Source organism: Gymnogyps californianus, chromosome 4 (assembly GCF_018139145.2).
Source record: "Gymnogyps californianus isolate 813 chromosome 4, ASM1813914v2, whole genome shotgun sequence".
Taxonomy (NCBI): Eukaryota; Metazoa; Chordata; class Aves; order Accipitriformes; family Cathartidae; genus Gymnogyps; species Gymnogyps californianus.
Genome location: NC_059474.1, coordinates 48,840,314 through 48,864,712, shown reverse-complemented (window position 1 = coordinate 48,864,712; position 24,399 = coordinate 48,840,314). Strand labels below are relative to the sequence as shown.

Below are 24,399 nucleotides of genomic sequence, written 5' to 3'. Positions count from 1 at the left end.
AACACTGTACACAAGGTCAGTGCAGGAGATTGAGACATCTGTCAAGGCTGGAAGTTAGTACATTTGCTTTTATTACAGCAAATATTGTTGGTACTGCAACAGTTTTATGCTTAAAGCAGTGCAGCCTGTGAGCACAATTAAATAGGCATGACAGTATCCTGATTTTTATTTTAAGTCATATCCAGCAGGAAATGGAGCTAGTAAAGTCTGGCATAAACGTAATGCTTGTTTTCGTTTAGTGCAAAGGAGTAAGAGACAGAACCTAGAGCTGTGTCTCTAATGCTGTACTTTCAGTTAGAGAATGAAAACTGACTTCTAAACAAAGCACTATTTCAAAGTCCATAGATTTGATCCATCTAGAGTAACCCACATATCAATGGGAAACTTGTGGAAGTGAGGAAATAGGCACAAAAAAGGGTTGCAACATAAGCATCGTCCCTTAAAACACGTTCTGCTAACTCTCGCTGTCAGCTGCTTACCATGAAGAGTAAGGCTTTGGGTTGTACTGTCAAGTTTACCCATGTAAAGAAAGCCTAGTTAAAACTTCCTTTACACTACTTGATTTAAATGGGACTGAGTGAGGAATAGGAATTGACTTCGTACACAGCACAATTTCATCAGTAATCTGCCTAGTTTGGTACAGAGTACATGCATCTACCCTGAAAACCCTAACCAAGTAATTATCAAGAGGAATCGGCAGAGATTTTACATCCAAGCATAGCCAGCCAGCACACAGGTCCTTACAAACATCCCTTCTGCATTAGAGTGCATTAGCAGTTACTGTAAATGCTGACAGTTACTACATTTGGTCATGTATGTGTTAGATAGGATATAACTGTTTAATCTGCTGCACATTTATATATATATATAAAATTATATACACAAATTTCTATAGGAGAGCAGTTCAGTACAAAAAGGTGAGAAGCATCTGCACATCTTCTGTTGCAATTCTAAATACACCACCACTGGACGTGTTCTCCACGCATGACGTAAATCCCTTGCAATTCAACATTCACCAGAGAAGAATGATTTCACCTAAGTGCCAAGGAAATTAAAAAGCTCCTGATTTTGTACAGCTTCTTATAGAGGGGTCTCAAAGAGCTTAGAACTGATTGAATGAACTGTGATTTATAAGTAGTATTTAAAAAACATATTACTCCTCCTAACAGAAATGCCTTTTTACACACATTAGTAAACTTTCTTTGTAGACTGAGAGCAAGGATACTGTTTCATATCAAATTCTATAAAATGTGAACTTTCTTCTACTATATCACCTTTGTAAACAAGGCTTAATTTTATATTTTCACCAGTGGCACATTTCAGCATTCGGTGTTCAAGAGTATCTGCTAGCCAAACCCTAATTTTTTTTTCAGCTAACAAGAATGAGTACTGGAAATGAGATGGAGAGGTGATATACAGATGTGTGAAATCATGAGTAGTTGGGACCGATCATTCTCTCTGTCTCCAGGTTCAAAGCAAAGGGGTGATTCCTGACGGAGCAGGTAGCTGATCAGCACACCCCTTGCCACAGTACATCGTGGCTGATGATACTTGGGAAAAGCTGAGGGCTAGGTATGTTTCACACAAAAAAATCCATTCAGGGTTACAAATATGTAGAAACTCTTATCTTGCTTGGGATGTCCTTGAGCTGAAAATGGTTGAACACCGAGAATCCATGAGGGAAAGATTCACGTATGTTTGCCCCATTCTTACATTCATCCAGGGCGTACACTTTTAGCGTCTATGAGAAAAAGGATATGGGGCTAGATGGGATATTGGTCCAATACAATACATACACAGGCTCTTACATGTAACACCTGTGTCAACTGAGCTGTGTGATATTTTCCCCCAAGTGTTTTGTTAGCTGATATCTGTGCCTCCGTACTGTTGACACCTGCGGCAAGATTTGGATAATCAGTTGGACAGAGCGCCCCACTCCTTGCTACAGCAGTGTTCATATTACTTACCGTTTTAAACTGAACGTGGAGTAGGGATTGCTTAGACAAACTCTATCATTAATGCACTGCAGAACAAGTTTCTCCAAGCTATCTACACACACACTGAAGCCCATAAAGCTTCTGACTTGGTTCTAAATCAAACTCATGCATTTTAAAAGAGAAATGCAGACTCTGTGAATCACTGATTTTTTTTAGCATGCAATTAGAAGTTTGTTTTCAAGAATGAATCGAGCAGTGAAGTAAAATAAAAAGGCTCATTCTGCAGTGTGTCAATCTGTTTGCATAGTAAGCTGGAACTTAAGCGATTCCTAACTCATCTATTTCCCAATGCTTTAAAACCTTCCAGGAAAGACTAAGCCTTCTGCTGACCTAGCAATTTATGAAAATCTATATGGATGATAAACTGACATTAATATTTGATAAATGAACAGACAGGCCATACCCAGCCATTTACAGCTTATTAATAATTTGCTCGAGTGTATTATAAGACAACTGCTGAAGTCAGCTCTTTGTATAAAGGTGAACACCAGCAAAACCACTACATTTCTGAATTGGAATGCCTTCCATCTAAAAAACTAGTTCACAGTCATTACTCCAGAAGGTCAGTGGCTATGAATGAACACTTGCTGGCCACTTAACTGAATGTTTATTTGCTATGCTGCATAAAACTCTACAAACTTAGCAGTCAAAGATATTCAAGGACTCTGTGTTTGCCACTGGTGCTCTGAGTAGTCTTTTAGCTAATATTTTAATACAGAGAGCTCTGCAATATAAAGCACATGATTAAGACTGTTTAATATCATTACTCCTCTTCCACTACCCCAAAGCTAGGGATACATCTCATTTCCCTAACAACACCACCTTTATCATGCATGTCTCTTTGCTCATCATGGCTATAGACCAAAGTGTGCAGACAATTTCAGACTTAGCCACGCACAAGCCTTCAAACTTTCCCTCTTCCCAGACCCAGCTTGCTGACATCAATTAAAAGACTTCCCTGAGAACTGGGAAAAAAGGTAATTTTCTGCAGTAATTTTAAAAATGGTTTTGTTCTCAAACTTTCACATAATTTTTAATTCTCAAATAAAAGCCAAATGTTTCCATGCCAATGTTTTTCGTGTTTCAATGTTTCATATGTTCTCTAAGTGGTGGGTTTAGTTAGCAAACAGCTGTAGGTTCAGTACATGGGCGGTGGTGAATTACTTACCTCTGGAGATCTGTTTTTCGCATGTGTTGGACACTAAAAATTTAACACTTGCCACATTTAAGAGTAACTACAAACTAAGAGCACTGAAAGTCAAAGGCTTGCACCTCCCATTTCTCACATCCTTGCATTTTCAGGATCAGATCTTCTTACATCGACAAAGCATCCATTTGGTGTTGGATGCTGGCACTGAAAGGACTGCATCAAGGAACAGACTCTCATTCTTATAAACATTTCAATTATTAAACAGAACGGTTTTCCTATTGTTGAAAAGCTAGAAGGGCACCATATTAGAATTCTTAAGCAAAAGAATATCTAGAAATCCTATTCATTTAAAGTTACTTAAAAATAATGATTAATATATTTTGTTTTCTCATTTTTTTCATTTTTCTCCCTTCATGCAATCAGCTCAGCACTGCAATCATCAGCAGACTACTGCACAGATTCAAAGAGACAGTTATTAATCTCTGAGCCCAGACCATCCATACTTCTAAAGCTACATATTAATAGACCACATAAAGTTATGCACAGCCAGGAAAAGTGATTTTATAGCCACAAAGCTATCATAATCTACTGAGAATCTACTGAATGGCTTCTGGAGTGCCATAGGGTATATGTTGTGAATTTAGAAAGAAATAATTGCTACAAAATCATATACCTAACAGATAAATGATGACATGTTAACTGCTTTCAGACTCAGTAAAATAATAATATGAATTGGATGAACAAATAAATAGTTTTGCATTATAGTTATAGGTTAGATGATAAATTTATTTGCTGTAACTGTAGTTCAGTCTGGGGTTTGGTCTTCCTGTTGTCAATTGTATTAGTTTTAAAACACAGTAGCATTCTAAGTCAACAAACAAAATCTGTCTTTTCTGCAGCTGACTTCTTTAAATCGGATGCAGTGAAAATTAGGCCTGGAAAGCTCAAGAAGCCAACAGAGGAATGTATGGCCTGATCTCTTCTAGCTTCTTTTTGTCTGCCTCTAACTAGGATGAGTTGGATTTTATAGCTCTTTATAACTTATGTGAACCTAGTTTGCTGGCTTCTTTTCTGGTTTCAGTAATTGCAATGTGGACTAAATGATCCAGAACCAAAACCATCAGAGAAAGGACTGTCCTTTTAGGTCCTTGCTTCAACATTCAGGGAAAGAAACGGAAGAAAAATGAAGCCTGCAGCAAATGCTGCTACCTGCTCAGCGGCTCAATGGCAGATTACAGTCTCTAAGTCTCCATCCCTCACAGAAGGGATGTATCCTCCATCCCTTTTTGTCCTCTTAGTTTTCTTTTTTCTTTTCCAGAAGGCAGAGAAAAATTAGGAAAAGATGCATGTAAAAATGTCTTTTTTAGAACTCTCTCATTCTGCAAGTACCTCTTGGAGATGTGTATTTCAAGTAAGAATGAACAACTTCTCTCAAATATACTAAGCACTTAAAAAAATCCTCAAAACCCATGCATCCTTCTTACATATATTATACCTTTAAATACTATTTTCCAGAAACCCACAGGTTTATTATTCTGTAATTTCTGGTATACCTGGGTTAGCTTTAAGAGCTTTAAACAAAATCTTTCTTTGCTGTCATTGCATTTACAAACTCCCCACAATCTCAGCATCAGAAAGTCTGTTATTTTTAAATAAAAGGAACCGAGGAGCTCTAACCAGTGAGTTAAAACAGCCTCCTTAATGGACCAGAAAAGTGCAAGTTGTCATAACAGTGGAATGCATATGGGTCTTTATCATTTGACAGATAACATATGTTTTTTCTCTTCCTCTGCTCTGTCAGAGATGACTCTAAAGCCAATAAACATGTATTTTCTAATAAACCATAAAAGAAAATAAATTTAGTAAAAAACTACTGACATGACTGTCACTAATTCATGACAATTAATATTCTCTTCCAGATGCAATTACAGGTACATAACTCATTATACTTTTCATAAGAATGCATGTGCAGTATAAAGTGAACAACATTTATGCCACAGAGTACGTTACAACCTACAGCATACCCTGGCAGTGGAAGCAAGTTTAACCTACAAGCCCGAAACATATACAGAACGTACTATGTATTTGATTAACACAAAATAAACACCTTCATTAAGTTCAAAATATGAGTTCAGCTGAGAGCTGCCAGAGTCACCAAATCTCTTTCTAACTCTAAGCTCTGCACAGCCCAGTAAGGGAGAAATACTCTTTTACCCAGGAGTCCCTGGAGGATACGAAACAGAATGGGGTGTTTCCACCCCATCAAGGGAAAAGGTACAACACAAGGAAAACTGGTGCCAACCTGATGTGCTGAATTATTTCCCTTTAGATCAACTTTTAGACCACTCCATGAGAGAGAGAGAGAAATATAATATATTGCCACTTCAGCTAGAAGACTGAAAATCCTGACAAACCTGGCAACTCAGTACTATAATTTGGAGACACATTGTACTAAAGAGAACCATAACGTGAGTATTGAGAAGCACTGCAATCACCTAAAAAAGCTTGAAAATAAAATCTGTAATCAGAATTAAACCTATGTTAGCAAGGCAGGTCTACGGCAAAGCTTTATTCTTTAATTCATTCATAGGATTAAGAGAATGGCTCAGAAGAGAGACACTTTGTCACACTCTTAGGCCACAGAGGTGCAATCATCACAGAGGTATACATCATCAGATGCTAAATCCACCTAAAATTGCCAAGCTGACACCAAGGAGTGCAGAAATAGGACATAATCATCACCATCACTCAACAGTCCACAGGCATTTGTAATCACGTTGGTCCCTGAGAATGGGATGAAAGGTATAGTAAGAAAAACAGGAGAAAGCCCAAGGTGCTCTCACTTATTCCTCCATCTTATCCCCTTTCTAGGCCAAGCTGAAGATCTTCAGGAAACAGATTCATATTGTGCTGAAAGTTCATCATAATAATTGAATAAGAAATGTCACCCATAAGGCCAGTGACCACTCAAAAATAACACACAGTACCTCTACATGCAGAAACAGGGATGTTGATACATCTGCAAAAATCAAAGCATTACTAAAACATCTGCTGACATCACATCACACAGAGTGCTTCTGCTGCTTCCACTTTTGTTACTGCAAATTGCCTCGGTCTACAGTTTCTCTCCAACTGTGTTCACCTTTTCCTCCCTGTGCCTGTATCTTTTTTTGGTTTGCTTCTTCTTAATCATCCCACCAGTAAAGTTTAAATTTTAACAAAGGTGTGTCTATAACAACCGGTAATAAACCAGAAGTTCAGTATCCAAAAATGGACAAAAATGTGATAAATGCTGTTAAAGTCTTCAGAAATCTACTTATGTGTTTCACTGCATACCTTTGCTCTACTTTCTAATGTCCGATAACCCATTACTTTCCCATTGATTTTCCCTTTTCTTCATTTAGACTTTCTCCCATTTGTCTGCTCAGATTTCTGATCTCCGCCTGTGTTATCTTCCCCAGTGATGCAATCATTACCTTGCCATATTTCTTTTTTATACTAGCTGATGCAAACAAATTCCATTTATTTTTCAGGATGCGGATTCTCCCTTACTGGTCAATCTGCACTGTAAGGGAGAGCCTTTTGTCAACACAGAAAAGCCCATACATATGCCCGGAACAAAGCAGTGTTTCCAGAAGTGGCTGAAAACTACGTCTTCTAAGTGCACAGTTAATTATTCTAACCAGTGAATTCCTACAGAGTAGGAGAAATCGGTAAAAAACAGGCTTACATGCAAGTTGATCCACTTCATAAATCTAGCCCACATTATGGGCTAGATTTGTGGAGAGTAGGGGGGCAATGAAGATAACCTAAATAATAATCACAGCAGGAGTAAAAGATTTCCCAGAAGGAAAGAAATCTCCTATTATCAACATGCAGTCAAGAACACAAGGGAATAAATTGCCCAGTATTTAGTGGCTGGGCAGAGCTACAGCAAAGCACTAGGGCAGAAAGCTCTAGACACACGATCTATAAAGCGATGGTTCGTCACCAGTTGGTCCCCAAGCAAGGGTTACTAATGAACAAGACTTCAGTGATGCGCTACTGCAAGAGCCTCTCTGCTTGCAGAGGGGAAAGACTGGAAGGTTTAGAAGACTTCCAGCTACTATGATTGTGATCCGAACGTAAAACAGAGCACAAATGTTTAGCACAAATGTGTGATAAACAACCGTAGTCCTCTTCTGCTCCCCCAGGGTTGTGGAGCAGAGGAAGCTAAGTGACATGAGCAGCCTCCTTTGGTGTCTTGGTTCGTTTCCAGTTCTCCAGGAGCAGCAATAATGCAGTCCGTGGTCACCTCATTTTCATGCTAGCTCTTAAGTTCAAGAGCCCAGTTAGAGACAGGACTTATACCACAGACCCTGAAAAACAGCTTGGCCAAACCAAAACTTATTTTCTTCATTCTTATCACTAGTTGCAACTCCTGGAGCAACAAAAATGAAGCCGCCTCCTTCATGATAGCTTTTCCTGCTCACAATGGTTGAGTAGAAGGAAAATGGGGGAAAAGGTATGAGGATAATTTTAAAAGGCTGGCATCTTTAAAGTTTAAAAGGTGGGTATGTTTAAAGCTTAAGCCTACTAAACAATGCAGTATGAAACTTGGACATCACTGTGATGATCCAGGATTAACCTGCAAGTAGAAACACCAGCTTCCTTCCCTGGCAGTCCATGGGATGCTCATCTGCTATTCCTCCTACACACGTCTCCCATGCCTCATTCTCATTCACCTTTGGCTTTAATATCCCAGGTTTGACCATTCAGCCACCAGGACCTAACTATTTCTTTCTACACTCTAAACAGGATTATGGCAGCACGGTGATGCTTTCAAAATTCAGTACCTCACAGATGATATCCACAGTATGTGACACCTTTGACCTGCTAGAAAACCTGCACTATTAGTATACCAAAACCTGCAAGAAAAAAAACAATAAAACCACAATCACAGATTATTTTCTTTAAAACGCCTCAGGAATCCTTCAGGGCGTTTCCATCTGATTAAATCAAAAGCAAAAAATCGCTATTCATCAACTCCAGCCGCGGTACCAGGCTGTGGCAGCGCACCCCGACGGCTTCTGTCCCGCTGCGTTTCAGCACCACGGACGCCGGCGGCGCGCCCGCGCCCACGCCCACGCCCAAGCCCACGCCCACGCCGCGCCCACCTGCAGGGGCCGGGGCTGCCGTAAGGCCCCTCGCTCCTCCCCGGGAGAAGGTGAATTTTTAAAATTACGTTAACAACTTTCTCCTGGGCTTTCCTGGGGCCCCCGCTGCAGGATATCCTTTTGTTCCCCGGGGGTGGAGGGAAAAGAAAGGGCAGTGACGGGATTTTCTTTTCAGTTTGGGATACGAAATGAAAAGCTCCATGAGCTCAATCTTCCCAAACTTTTTATAGATTGGTTTTTCTTAGAGCTGTGCAAATTGTGTACTTCTTGAGCTCAGAGTGCAATTAAAAAAAAGAGGAAAATGCTTTTTGTTGAAATAAATTATTATTAGACCCAAAACATCATAAATGACTCCTGATTTTTAAAAATAAACAAATTAAGTAGGCCACCCGGAGATAAAGACAGAATGATTTTTCTTCAAAAGTGGTGAGAAAACACACTGCAACTCTCCCCAAGTCTCCTCTTCAAGCATGGGTTTTCCCCAAATTCATGCAAGTTTCTGCACAAACTCTGAAACATTTGTACCTTCACCTAGGATCAACTGCTGTGAATTTTCTACTGGTGGAGAAGACTTTGCTCACTCCAAAGGTATAAATTCTGAAACGTCCTTCCAAGCTAAAAGCAAAAGGGCTATCTGGCAGCTCCTGGCCCTGCAAAGCCTCCATTCAACCTCACTTGCAAAGAATAAAGGGTTTTTTGAGGGACAAGTAGAACATTTTTTCTATTAGCATTCATCAGTTTCTGTGAAGGCAGAGTGAACTGCCTCTCCTCATTAGCAGAGAGCTCTGGAAATATTGCAAGGCCCCAGAAGCGCTTTTTACTTTCAGGTCTCTCTGTGTTACGTTGCCTGGCCTTCTCTCCGCTTTAGCGCGGGTCACCCTTACCCTCAGGGACGGGTCTTACCGATTTTCCTCTGAGGACCGCCTCAAGCCCTCAAAAGCATCACGGGCAGCTCAGCTCCCTCTGGGATTTAACGAGAGCCGACACTCGACTCTCTCTGAAGATCCGAGCTGCTGCGCTCGCTCTCCACGCCACAAGTTTTATGGGATGAGGAACAGATTTTTAAGGGCACTTGTGACGATTACGGTATTACGACTGCACTGGCTGACTGAGCTCCACTGACGGCGCTCCAGCGCTCAGTCGAAGCGCTGAACAGCAGCGGCAACGCCGTTAGGCGCTGCACCTGAGGGCAGCGGCCCCGCAGCCAAGGAGCGCGCCCACCAGGCAGCTGAAACGCCGTGTCGCGACAGCTCCGCCCTGCACGCCCTGCCCGGCCGGGCGCTCACCGGCAGGCGAGGCGCGGCGCCGCCATTCGCTGCAGCGGCTGGACGGCTCGGCGCTGCAGGAGACTCGCCGCCCCCGCCACCGGGGGCCGAGCCCCCTCCCGCGGCGAGGCGGAGGCTCACCTGGAGGAGGCAGCGGCCCGGCGCGGCGTGCTCGGGCAGGCGGCCGCGGTAGACCTGCCGCTCGAAGCGGGGCTCGTTGTCGTTGGCGTCCTCCACGCGGACGCTGAGGCGGCAGGCGGCGGCGCGCGGCGGGCGCCCGCCGTCCCGCGCCACCACGCGCAGCTCCAGCGCCGCCTGCCGCTCCCGGTCCAGGCGGGCGCGGGTGCTGACGGCGCCGCTCCGCGCGTCGATGCGCAGCAGGGCCAGGGCGGCCGGCTCGCCCTCCAGCGCGTACCGCACCTCGGCGTTGGGCGAGCCCGGCTCGTCGGCGTCGGAGGCGCTGAGGCGGAGCACGGCGGTGCCGGGGGAGGCGGCCTCGGAGACGGCGGCGCGGTAGTGGGGCTGCGGGAAGGCGGGCGCCTCGTCGTTGAGGTCGGCGACGCGCAGCAGCAGCGGCTCCTCGGCGGAGAGCGGCGGCGCGCCGCCGTCCGTGGCCACCAGCCGCAGCTCGTAGAGGTCGCGGCTCTCGCGGTCCAGCGGCCCCGCCACGCAGAGGAAGAAGATGCCGGCGCCGGCCGGCCGCAGCGCGAAGGCGCCGTCGCCGCCCAGCAGGGCCAGCGCGATGCCGCCGCCGCCGCCCTCCGCGCCCTCCGCCCCGCCGCCCTCGTCGGCGTCCGAGACGGAGACGCGGGCCACGTAGTCGCCCGGCCGCGCCCCCTCGGAGACCCGCGGGCCGCCGCTCTCGGTGAGGTAGAGCAGGCGGATGGCGGGGCGGTTGTCGTTCACGTCCAGCACGGCCACGGAGACGAGGGCGCTGGAGACCTCGGGCTGGGCGCCGCCGTCCCGCGCCTCCACGACCAGGCGGTGCAGGGCCCGCGCCTCGCGGTCCAGCGGGCGGCGGAGGCGCAGCACGCCGCTGCGCTCCTCCACCGCGAAGTAGCCGTCGGGGTCGCTCTGCCGGCGGTTGATGGCGTAGCGCACCTCGCCGTTGGCGCCCAGGTCGGGGTCGGTGGCCCGCAGGCGGCAGACGGCGGTGCCCGGCGGCGCGTCCTCCCGCAGCCGCGCCCGGTACTCGCCGCGGCTGAAGGCGGGCGCGTTGTCGTTCTCGTCCAGCACCCGCACCGATACCCGCAGGCGGCCGCGGCGCCGGGGGCTGCCGCCGTCCCACGCCTCCACCACCAGCCGGTGCGCCTCCGCCCGCTCGCGGTCCAGCCGCCGCAGCAGCACCAGCTCCAGCGGCTCCGGCCGCCCGTAGCGCAGCTGGAAGAGCGGCGGCTCCCCCGCCGCGCCGCCCTCCTCCAGCAGCGCGTAGCCCTGCGTGCCGAAGCGGCCGGCGTCGGGGTCGCGGGCCGCCGGGAGGCGGAAGGCGGTGCCGGGCGGGCTGAGCTCCGAGATGTTGAGCTGCAGGCAGTCCCTCGGGAAGCGCGGCGGGTGGTCGTTCACGTCGGTGACCGCGATCTCCACCTGCACCACCTCGCCGCGCAGCGTGGCCGCCGCGAAGCTGTAGCGCGCCCGCCGCTCCCGGTCCAGCCGCCGCGCCGTGCGGATGATGCCCGTCTCCGCCTGGACGTGGAAGTCCGCCAGCACCGCCGACTCGCCGCTCCCCTCCGACAGCAGGAAGCCCCCCGGCGGCCCCGCGCCCGCCGGCAGCCCCGCGCGGATGTCCCCCACCAGCGTCTCGGCCGGCAGCCCCTCGTCCACCGCCAGGCTGAGGTTATAGACCGGCGCCGCCGCGCCGCCGCCGCCCGCCGCGCACAGCCACAGCGGCACCAGCACCGCCAGCGCCCGCCCCGTCGGGGGACCGCCGCCTCGCCCGCCCCGGCACCTGCCGCCCCGCAGCCGCCGCGCCATGCTCCGCCGCTAAGCCGGCATCGCGGGCAGCCTGCACCGCGCCGCTCCCCGCCGCCGCCGAGCAGGTGCCTTCGCCCCGCCGCCGCGGGAGGAAATCCCGTACGCCGCCGCCGGTGCTGGGAAGGACAAGCCTGTGCGAGGGGGCGGGGAGGGCGGCTCCCCGCCGCCGCCGCCGCCGCCCCCGCCCCGCGCAGCCCCCGCCCCGCCGGGTCCCGCCGGGCCCCGCAGCGCTGCTGGGCCGCCGCCCGCCCACTCCGCGTCCCCCACGCGCGGATATGGCGCGCAGTGTTTGGATGGCGCGGCCCTGCTCTACGGCCGCCCTGAAGTCGGAGAGAGAGGTCTTCGCCGAAACTGATTCCTCGGGGCAGCTGGCGTGGCTGCTGATGGGGGAAAGCGGTGACTAGCGCCCGGGCTGCCTCTAGATGCAGAGGCGCGCCTCAGGAAGGAGGAGAATTTAAATGAGACAGAAATCTGCGAGGATAAACGGGTTTGCTCAGTTCAGCAAGGATTTTCCTCGCCTTAATATTCTGGTCCTCATTTTCCATGAAAAGGCTTGCTCGTTATGCTAGCATTAGGTCAGTAAATAGTGCTCAGCACGGCAGGGAAGCATTTACCAGAAATAAGCTTTAAGTAGAAACTTCCATCAGCTTCAGCGAGACCAGAATTTCCTTCCTTTTTCACTATTCCTGACTCCCGTATCTAACTGGGAACGGTCTAAGGATGAATTAGTGTTTCTTCAGTGACACTGAGAATATACAGCATCATATAAATGCTAAGTGCGAACCATCCATCTCTCCGTGAAAGCTAAGTACAATACTTCAACAGTTAACAGTCTCTTGCTGTTCCCACTGGTCCTTTACCAAACTTAATTTCAACTTTCTGGCAAGAGTCTGGCAGTCGGTCAGAGAAAAGTAAATTCATCCTAGGACAGACAAGTAAAATCAGGGCAAAGATAATAAAGTAGCCGGAGGAGTTACTGTAGCTCAGTCCTCTCCTATGAAGGGGCGCTTGGGAGGGCAGCTGTTTTGCTATTTGCCACTTTTCCAAGTCACCAAAGAACTACCCAAGTACCGCTGCCAGAGCACCCATTCTCCGAGGAGGGGGCAAAGGCGCTGTCACAGGCCTTGATATATCCACGCAGGGGCGGGGAAGGGGAAGAGAAGTGTTTTTTCCAACACTGTTAGGACCTAACAATTCCACATATCCAGGTAAGAGGGAGAATTAGGTTCTAAAGTAGGTCTAGAAGTCTTAGTGCACGTGTGTGTCTGCACGCACAGGAGGGAAGACAGAGGAGATCGTATCCACTGTATCTGACTTGCCTCCTTACATAGAGAGACAGGGCTGAGCAAAAGCTAGATTTTGTCAGATCTTCTTAGCCACATTCTGAGAAAGTCTCTGTATATTTATATACTGTGATAATTACAAGCATAGAAGCAAGAAGGAAATGCTGAGGCCCTTGCCAGTTTCATTCATATTCATTGAGAAAACACATGGATCCTCCCCAAGTCACAGATGTTCAATATGAAAATGCCTGAATTCCATTGAATCACAGCAAGTTTGGAAAAACAGCCATGTCCCATGCAGCCCATGCAGTCACTAAGAAAACATGTGAATCATGTTCAATCAGGCACATTCACTGAAAAACTAAACAAAACCTTCTGTTGCCAAGGTCAGGCAGTGCCTAAAGAGTGAAGTTCTGTATTCAGATATAGCATGCATGAAGGTAGCGGGGGAAAAAATAAGATGGACGTAGTTATCTGTGGTTCTGGCAGTATTCGTGTGTTTTGTGAGACCAGGACACTTTAACAGTTTTATAACAAGTGAAGTCATATAAAAGCACTGCCCAACTACCACGTGTTTCTAGAAATACCACATCTTTGGGACACTACAGATGTTCTCTCTACTGTGAGCGTGAGCTTTACCTGTAAGTGTTCCTCCACCTTCTTCATCTTTCTGCCTTGTCCGAGCCTTTTCTTGTTTCCTCCATTCCCTTCTTAAGCTTTTTCTCTCCATCTCTTTTGCCATGTTCATGACCTCATTGTTTTTCTTCCACAAATCACAAACAGAAGTTTCTAAATCTTGAGGAGATGTTTGCCATCTCCTGGATATATTTAGATACCCCTCCTGTTCCCCGTCTTCTCAGTGACATGCTGACCTACACGAGAAAGAGAAGTGCCATCACATAAGACATGGAGGGAAGCTGCCACAACGACAGTACCCCAAAGGAAGCAAGGGTGCAAAGTGTTAGTGCACTAGCTACCTCCTACGTCCTCAACAGGTCACTCTCGCAGTGAAGACACTTGCCAGCTCCTCAGATCTACCAAGTCTTCTAGTGTAAAAAGTGGACAGGAGCGTAACCTTGTTTGAAGGCATGGGATGTTGGTTAGAGCATGCTAAATGCCTGTGCGTTCCAGTTTAGAAGGGATCGTCTGTTTGTGAGCCAGCATGCTCAGTCAGATAGCAGTAACCGTTACTTCTCCAGCTGTCCTCCCATCCCTTTCCTGGATGTGGCCACTTCTGACTAGGTAGGCAGGTGAACAGCATGTGAATTCACTTTCAAACCACCGAAGTTTCCAGCCCTGCCTCTTCAGGCAACCCTACGTGGGCATTGCGCTACTCCACTATGCAAGGCAGTGAACTCTGGTGCTCCCAGAGGAGCTCTGTCTGCCGATTCAGCTGTCCTTGTGGCAGGGACCCAGCCTCCAGGAAAGGAGCAAGGAAGGAAACTGGAAGGTGATAACTGTATCAGCTGCTCAAATTTAATCGGCCCGTATTTGTAAATCAATATTTGCTGTAGCTTAATCCTCCTTGGATTAATTGGAAATTCTTTTTCCTTCAAGGAGAATTAAACTGTAGCAAACTAAAGCTGTGGTACGACACTAGAGCACGAAAGCTCACTGAAACGGAGATAGCGTTGTTACAACCATGAAGGTCCATCATTATTAGAGTTAATTCTACCTATAAACATTGCCTTGCCCACACAACAGCTGTGGCAGCTTCTGATGTGACCCTCCCACGCTGAAGACATAGATGGCTGAGGTGGTAAAGCAGCATGACTACTTCCTTTTCTGCAGCTCGCTGGCTTACTGCAAACCATCTTCAGCAGCAGCAGCAGTTTAAGCCAAACCAGCTGACTCGGGACTGACGCAGGGTGGGAGTGCTACAGGATCCATTCCAGCGCTCGTCGGATGGGCGGTAGCAGCCAGCTGAGGGCAGAGAGTGACTGAACTGCTCCAGACAGGGCTGAAGCAAATAAAATAAAAAAAAGAATCTTTCCATGAAGTTATTTCCTATGGTGTTTGAAGGCAGTATGGTCTCAGCTGCTTGTTACTGCCTTTAAGCCAGCGGGCACCACGCTTCCATTTCTGCCTACCAGGTGGCGTACCCTGATCCTCTGTGGGTTTACTTTTAAGGACGAAGATTAGTTTAAGCAACGCTGAAACAATGATTTCCATTAACCCCAGTGATTTTTCTCCTACGCTGGATTACAGAGATCCCATATAAATCAGCTTTCTGGCAAAATTGTGGGGTGAAGAAGCACTAATATCTTCAACTATTGCAGCTGGATCTAAGAAAGGATGTCTGTCTACAGCCTTACTGGCTGGGGTCACTACGGATATCCAGCCTGGAATACGTGATGTATGGAGAAACGGTTAACTTTGCAGAGCATCAGGTGTTTCATTATTTATAGTTCCCCAGGCACACGTATATTGATTTCAGCAACACCTCTTTGAAGGAGTGTCAGCTGCACAAAAGATTTGCTGGTGACCAAATGAAGGCTGGTCACAGTTACTATAATAGAAAGCTATGTGTAGGATTGGTTTCCTTATAAATGCAGTGAAATGTAGTTAAGAGTGATTTTTTTTTTTTACTGGTAGCCATCCCTTCACTCTTGATCACAAACTAATTTGCAGAACTCATGTTGCTGTGGAACAGATGCTTTGCCTTCACTGATGAAGAATCACATTGCTGCCAGAATCTGATTGGAAATAATGTACCTGAGTCTGTCTTCAAAGGTAGGAAAGACTTTCATGCTGGTTTGAGAGCTATGAGGCTATAGTACGAATCGTAGTAGTGGGGTTTTTTTCCTTTCTTTCGAGAGGTACTGTGATGCCTTCGCTCCATCTGTGGAGCGGATGTTGCTGCCGCCTTCTGTGGGCAATTATTTCAGAATTTGTCACTCAGATAAAACTGTCTAAGTAGGATTACCCAGATCAATATTTTCACATTAACTTTATTTCTAGTTCACTTATTTCATATGCTATCATCCAGGACTAATCATCTCTCCCGATGTTGTGTTTCCATCTTACGGATCTTCATTAGTCTCTTTGTTGTCAATCCCATTCTGTTTCTACTCCACACCTTCCCAGCTGCAAACCCGAGTGTCACATCACTTGTCGAGATGATTGCTCAAATATATTTGGATCTGCCTGGAAATTTTGAACATGTTCTTCTACTCACATTATATTAATCTCACTATCCCCTGCAGGATGAAGACATTTCTTGTTATGCGTAATACATAACTGATCCTTTTTTATGAACAAAGTTTCTAGAAAATATGAATTAAAATAAAATATGAAAATAAATATTAACAGAATTAAATGAGATTCTGCTAGATAGGTGTTCATTCAGATTTTGACATCCTAACCGTTTTTTTATATATAGCTACATTTAGTTTATAAACTTAGCCACGGATTTTATTATTCTAGCAATGGGATTTATCCAAAAGTAAAAGACCCTATTTTTGATTGCTGTTCACTTCCTCATGTGGTTTGCAACCTATATCACAATTAACATACTATAAAGTTATCTTTAAAACAGAAGTAAGGCTTCTTTCTTTTGCTGTCTGTTATTCCGACAAGCTGATGACGATTTGAAGCAATCCCTTTAAGATGGCAAAGGGTTCACCCTTTTGGGCCAGGAATAAACACGCAAGAACTTCCCGCTACATGGGTTGCATTTCACATAAAGCTGTCTTTTGCCATCTGCTTGCCGCCGCTGAATTCAGAGCTTAGTGGTCTCTCTAAAACTTGGAGGTGAGCTCCAGAGAGCTTGATAAAATATAATCCCAGGTTGAATTTAATACTCCCTTGATATAATACCTCCCTTGACTAGTGCGTTGAATTTTCACATAAAATGTATGAGATTATCTCGATTATCAACTTTTCTCACACAACAATAGATCACAACCTGCAATCAGATCCAGTAGTCAAATTCTATGTGTGTAGAAGAACAAAAGAAAAAAAGACACAGATGTGAGAAAAGAAAAGGGACTAAATCCTGTTATCTGATGTGTTTGTCTGAACTGCAGATGATACTGAAAGTATGCAATGACCAAATGCAGTTGCAGGAGCTCTAAATCTACAGATAATCTTCATCCGGATGCAGCCTCTTAACTCAGGGACGCGAGTGCAGCATTAGAGAACTTACTCCATATCTACAGAATACGATATCCTAGCATTTCCTACACTTCCAAAATATCTCTCTTTCTAAACTTTGAAGCTTTGAAAAGCAAGAGTTGGCTGAGAGCAAGCAAAACAAAACCATTACAACCATATCTGAAGACATAAGAAGTCATCAAGTAGAGGATTGCTCTGAATTAGCTCTTCCCAGATTTCCCTTCAGGGATGTCAGTTAGCTGATGTTAATGTTGGCTAACACTGTGCACAGCACCACTGGTGCCAGCAAGCCAAACTACAGTAGTTGGAAATTAAAAGTCTGTTAACAGAGTTCAAACTGCAAACAAGATGCAAACAGCAAGAATGATTGCAACGGCATGCCACAGGATAGGATGCATTTTCTGTCACTTGCAGTCTTTAAATCAAGGTTAGACAGCTAACAGACATGTTCCATTTCAGCCACAAATGACAGGGCTTTAGGCAGGAATTACCGAGTAAAATGAAATCAGACTAAATGATTAGACTGTTCCTTTCTGGCTTTCACATCTATGAAAATCCAGTTTCCCAGGGCAGCTGCCCTCATCACAGAAGAGCAGCCCACACAACGTGCTTGAGATCTGGAAACCTGCTGCTATCACTTCATCAGTTGAAGTCCCTGCTGAGGACTCAAGCTTGTGGCACTGAGAGGAGAGAGGGTCGACACATAAAGCTGTATCTTAATATGCTAAGCCACTATGCCAGCTGATTCCCTTGCTGGTTTGAACTGAGTAATTATTTAAAATAGCTGTAAATCAGAAAAGGGCTTTGCTTTTAAAAGTAAAATATACTGTAATCCATGTGTGAATTAAGGCCCCTGGCTATTTTCTCTCTCTCACACACACACAAACACTAAAAGCAACTAATTCAGCAGCAGTTTTTGAGCCTTTGCACTCCTTTTCCAGATGATAATTTCATAAGGAGTTTGGATGCCCAAGTCTTGGCTGCTGCGCTCCAACTGACACTACCACAATTACGATCCTAAAAGGTTCGCCTGTTTTCTTAAAGAGCCAATTAAGACAAGGCTATAAATACACAAGAACAAAGCAATCCTCCTTGTCCCAGTATGAGCCCTGACCTGCTGACTTTCAGGGCACACAGTATTATGCAGTACTATGCATTTCTTTGGGGAGGTGACAGCTGGAGGTACGGCTGCATGGGGTGAAACACCCCAGAAGCCATAGGGGAGCAGATGTTTGCGTTACCTCCTGTAGCAGGTTTGTTTTTGTTGGCAGCTGGCAGTAAACTGCTGCTGGCTAATTCTGCTCATTTCATTTCAGTAAGCAGTAGTGGAGCACCTAGCAGCTTTTGGATAGGCACCCATTTTTACTATGTGTGAAAACACATTTGTGCAAATCCTAATTAATGGATCCTATTTGCTTGAAAGTAAGCCAAACCGAGTGCTGGAGACAGAAGTTGATTGCCTATTTTAATTTAGGACATACAAGCTGCATCTAAAAGCAGTTCTGCCAGCTTCCTCCAGCCACTCCACATCTGTAGGGGGAAATCTTATTTTTACGGTGCTCTCACTGAATTATCCAAGGTCCTCATCCTTTTTTACAGAGTTTATCTTTACAGAATCTTTATGGGGCTGAGAAGGTTCATTATCACCATTCCACAGAGGACTGCACGCAGATATTTAATTTAATACACATTTCCACAGGGCACATTTGTATCCTGCAATGGATGGAGAGCCCTTAGGTAATGCTGACCCTGCTCTTCAGCTGGAGATGTCAGAGCACCACCCTCAGGGTCCCCAGCCTGAAATAACAGGCCCAAGGGGTGGGTTATATGCCAGAAAAGCCCCAACTATCTCACCATCACAGTTTCTAGAGCCAAACTAGTGTCTTCACACAGTGAATGCATTGGGGTGAAGAGCTCCATGCTGCGCACTAGCTTGGTGTGCCCACAGTCACACAGGGAGTCCAGCAAGGCAACCTACACCCCCTGCATCCCAAGGCAGTGCCTTTGGGCTTGTTTTTCCTGCTTGCTTTTCCCAGCCTGTTCTAGCTGTATTTGACCGCTGACCTTTTTTTCCTGGTGTGCTCAAGAATAAAATAACGTGGGCTTTTACCAATTTCAGCTATGTATCTTCGGCTCTGGTAGCTGGAATGTCAACTATGAGACGCTTGAGATCACAGCGTCACCGCAGTGGTTTTAAAGTTTCAAACATGGAGACCACACTGTTACCCAGAGCAGATTGTTCCCCAACATAGAATTGTCAATGAAATCTCTTTTTTAATGTCTTTTCATCGCTCCTCGTCGTATTCCTGAATATTCACCTCTTTGACTATGTTAACTTTAACTGTTTATGGGTTGTAACACTTTCATGTATCATTCAGCAGTAAATATAGAAATCAGTGTTTGTATTTCAGAATGAACTCAGCCAAAAAGGGTAAGAAGGAGAAGCTTCTCAAGCCTTTAAGTAAGGCTTAAGATAAACTTCTGTAATATATTTAGAGGAAAAAGGAAGACTGCTAGGCACCTGTAAAAGGCAAGCAGTACTTCTAAACCCATATACATACATGCCCTAGAATGTGGCTACAGGAACAAGAAAATATCATAGGAAGACTAAATTCATACAGCTGATTTTAGGCAAGAACTGTCTGTAGGCCTAGCTCGATATTTCAGTCGCACTTGCTGTGTATTCATGCCTGACAACAACATTGCTCCTGAATTCCTGCATCAAAGGCTTTATGGCTGCTTCTTTCAAAATAACACGAAATGCATCCCTTCGCTGAACTGTGCTGAACAATGCCATTGAGCAAATGAAACCGGATTCCTAAACCCGCTCGTCAGAGTAGGTATCTCAGGGCCAGCACAGCTGGGGATGGCCCCTCCCAGCGCCGGGATCCCCCCAGCCTCAGTCATATGCTAAAACTGGGTGCCAGCGCTTTGGGGATTAGAAGAGTGCATCTATTTTTAAATACATTTTTCGTAACAAGAGTTACTATCCTTTTTTAGCACGCCAAGGAAAAGAATCGCTACTATGCTTTTCAGACTTTGCCAGTAAGAAAGATATGACACTCTTAAAAGGAATTGTAAAGTGTTTAGGTGTAGAAATGGATGAGCAGTGGATTGGACTCTGCTGGAAGCAGATCTCAGGCGCAGGGAGGGGAGGAGCACATTTATACCAGCAATCCCAGTGTTGCTCACATCTAGCGGGAACAAACCAGTACTGAGAAATATCCTAGTGAATTCAAATGCCATCCGTTCCTGTGCAGCAAAGTACTTAACTGACTGAAAATTCAGAATACAGAGAAATGGGGCGCTCTGCTGACTTTGGGCTGTGCCCAGAGCATCCTTTTCCCCTCACATGAGCCAGAGAAAGACCATTTCTGCAGCTGGCCTCAGGGCTGGTCCCCAGGAGAGGACCTTCCTCACGGATGCCACAGCCACCCTGGGGCCCCCACTCTCCATGGGAAGACCTGCTACTGGGATGACACACATGGGCTCCACACTGTACCTGCCTTGCACGGGATCTCACTCTGCATTTCAGCTTCCCAGCCCTGCCCACCTTGTCCCTGCTCCTGCCCACCACATCCCTACATCTGCCCACCACGTCTCGAATGAAAACGGGCAAGACTCTCAGACCACCACACAAACCCAAAGTTACACAGGGCAAAATGATGTTGTCCCCTCAGTAAAATCTAGATGTTTTCTCTCTGGCTCCATCTTCAGTTTATTGCTGTGTGGTGGGAAGGGAAGGGGAGGATACCATCGGGCAGCAGGACTTGCTGGGGGCTGTAGGTATTTTTCTAGGTCTGGGAGCAGTTCGCAACTTCCTCGCTGATGCTAAAGAAAACAACACGCATGAAAGTGCTCCTGCGAGGCTCAATATAGGGTCTCTCTCAGGCTCAAATCTCAGTTTACACCCATAGAAAAAACCATATTGCCAGCATGAGCTCATGACACAGTGATCTCTCTCTGAACGCTCGTTTTGGCTTATGCGCTTGGAACAGCCTGCTATTTTCTCTGTAGCTCAGTCGTGCGATATTTCACCTCGCTCTTCATCAAGAACCAGGAGGGGTCCGTATTGCGATGGAATGAAAAAAATAACAGCAGTTTTAATTTAACATGCATTTCTTTTATGACAGGGCCTTTTGAAATGACAGACACAATTTTTATTTTCATACACAAAGACATTCTCTGTAAGGGGAAGAGTTCAGGTCTGCATTTTCTCTTTTTCTTTTTTCTCTCTGTCATGAAAGAGCTGCTTTCAGTTGTTGACACAGGCTGTCAGGATTTCATTGCACTAAACAGATTGTTGGCAGCCGGTGGGAAGGTAAAATGAATTAATCTACATTGAAATAACAGTTTGTACTTTAAAAAGTGGCATTCGTTTGCGAGTCCTAAAGCTCTCTACAGATGTGAATGAATGAAGCTTTATAGCGATCCTGTCGGAGGGGTAAGCAGAGCACGCACATTTCATTCCGAAGCACAGAAGGCACCTGACTTGTCCAAGGTCAGACGAATGCACCTGATCCAAAATCTACTGAAATCAATAAAAGGTTTCCTGCAACCTCAAGGTATTCTGAGCTGAGACCTAAACTAGTGACAGAAATAGAAAATAATTCATGACCCTCAAATCTCTCTTCTAATTGCTATTTTAGGCTACTTTCCTTCCTTCTGTTTTAGAGCAGACTTAAACCAGAACATCAGCCAAACCATGATATTTTATTATAAGACAATATGATATAAGAGAACTTGTGTTAAAGCTTTCCAGAAAAAATTCATATTGCAAGGACAAATAATAGTACTTTGTGGCCAAGATAATCTTTGAAGGAAATCAGTAAGAGTTGAAATATCCCCATGGGCTGCTTTGCTTGAGCACTAAAGCACTTACCTGAATTGCTTTATTTACTGCAACAGTTTCATGCCATTATTGCCCAGATTAATTGCCTGACAGAGCTATAGCAGAAGTACCAACTAGAAGTCAGGACTCAATAGTGTACCGGGGAAATGAAAAATCTGGACCACTCAGAATTGCACACTGTTAGGCTGCCAAACAGATGCAAGTCTTTTGCAATGAGCAATTAAATCTTCTTATTAATTTAAAATACACCTTTTTAATTGCATAAATAACAGCCATATGGTCATAGCTGTAGGATCCATTTGGAAATATAGACAGCTCTCAATTATGTGGAAATAAATTATCGTGGCTGGGAATTAGTCATAGCACAAGTATGGGAGCCACCCAAGTCGCTCTGAAAAAACAAGCTTATTTACTTGCACACAATACCACCCGAACAGCTCTGCTGCTTCCACACCTGAGCTGGGTAATGTGGATTTGTCAGCAAAGGCTTGGCACTTCTGCACTCTGCAGTCAACAGCATCACCAACATTTTTCTCCTACCAGTTGTTCATAAAATCTTCTCACACTCTGATTTACATAGGCTTTATATTAGCTATGGTTTTATTTTCTTTGGGTGGCCACTTCTTATTCCACTTCACTGAATATTTAAACCAATTGCAGTTACAATAATGGAGGATTCCCCCAATTGCCTGCTAACAACAGTCTTGCAACAGAAAATAGCATGACATTAGCTTCATCCTCTTTCTCTCCTTCCCTAAGCTCCAAACCACTTATTCACCCCACTTGAGACGTTCTGACCAAGAAAAGAAAGCGAGTTTCCAAGTCAAAGATCTTGAACAGAAAATGGCTCTCCAGCTCCTCTTTTCTCTCTCACACGAGCAGCCTACCAGGCCGAGGGCCAGCACTCACTGGTGGCTGGGCCAGGAAAGGACAAACTCCCTTGGATTGCTGGAGCTTCCCGGGCCAAAACTAACATGTTCGAATCAAGGCAAGAGGTGGCCAAAACAGACTATGTAGCACAGGCACTGCGCACTCAGGGGGAGAAAACCAGCTCATAATCTCCACTGGTATCGGTTTCTGATCAGATGGAATGCATCTTCGTAAGGAACATGTTGAACGAACCTGCTGTTGGGAGGCAAAGGCCTGGATGAAATGACAAAGCCTGTCACCTGAAGGATTCATCAGAATCTCTCCTGGCGAGGCAACAGACAGACACACCAAAAAAAAAAAAAAAAAAAATTGTCCTGGCTACTAATGCTGTCCTGAGCATTTAGAAATCCATCCAGAATGAGACTGGAAACCCAACCAGGCCTTTCGATCGTAGACTTGGAACAACCTCAGACAGACACGCTCAAAGGGCAAGATACTCTCTGCTTTTTCCTCAGGTTACAACCCCCATCCAGACAACATCACCTCAGCCCCCTTCAGATCCGGTTTCAGACATTTTCTTCCCATCTGTGCTCCTTTCTCAGCTAACCTCTGTGTAATGCTGCTGTTGATGGATTATACAAAAGAGAGATACAAGATAAAGTATGTATCATTAATGTAGGAAAGACTCTCCCATCCACATTTCTTTCCAAGGACCCCAATATAGTAAGCAACAAATGAAGATTGCTCCCCCCAAGGTAGAGAAGAACAATCCTCATATATTCTCTACAGGGATTGGTTTAGTTCATTTGTGAATTATCATAACATATAAAAAGATATGTAAAAAGTATTGGGTGAAACGCTGGCCTGACTGAAGTCAATGGCAAATCTCCCATTTACTCTAACGGGACAGGATTTCATCCACTAAGTTCCAAAATAAACCTTTTTTGCCTACATTTCCTTGGATATGCATAGTGCATATTAGGCAGATGCTTTGCATTTGCTCAACTGCTAAAGAAAGTTATTCCTTTCCCCCAAAACACTGTCTTCTCTCCCCGCTAGAAAATAGACTTGGAATAGTTTCTTCAGAAAATAATACCAAATTGTCAGGGTTTGTAGTGTCTCATCTGGGTTTGGCATAACCAAGTGAACTCGCTGGCTGCTAGCCCTGCCGTTAATAGTGTGTAACAGCACAGTTTGGGACCTGTCCTTTGGTTTTCCACTCATACGTGTCTCCGTGTCCAATTTCAAACACAGTCAATCATGAAACAAGGAATAAACTGGAAAGTGGCAAGGTTAAAGACAGGGAAATGTATTGAAACTCCTCTCAACGAGTACAAGGGCAATTACCTGAGCACCAGGGAGAGTAAGTTGGGGCAGAGGAAAATGTTCAGAGAGGATGCCTAGCCATCACAGCAGCGGCGCACGACTTACCTCTCCCCACTCTCTGCTGCTCCTCTGCACGGGTCGCTGCCCTGCAGCTGCAGGACGAGACCCAGGCCAGCATTTAATCTGCTCCAGTTCACAATCCCGTGAGTTAACCTTAACTGCCTCAATTTGTACTAATAAACCTGGCGGTGAATTGCAACAGGCCGGGACATAGGCAGGCTCCTGCCAACAGCTGCCTCTGGCCGGGGCACCGTGGCCAGGCAGGTACAGGGGTGATGACCCAGAGACTGCAGCCCATTCTCCTGTGCACCCAAGTCATGGGCAGCAATGTGGGATATCCGAGGACATCAAAC

General features: G+C 45.9%; 1 protein-coding gene across 1 annotated transcript in view; it reads right to left on the bottom strand.

Moving 5' to 3' along the window:
- DCHS2 (dachsous cadherin-related 2) overlaps positions 1-11,539 on the bottom strand; it is a 120,259-nt gene extending 108,720 nt beyond the window's left edge. Inside the window, exon 1 of the mRNA XM_050895588.1 lies at positions 9,710-11,539. Within this exon, the coding sequence (XP_050751545.1) occupies positions 9,710-11,539 (1,830 nt within the window). The remainder of the gene's footprint in view (positions 1-9,709) is intronic.
- Positions 11,540-24,399: the final 12,860 nt, after the last annotated feature.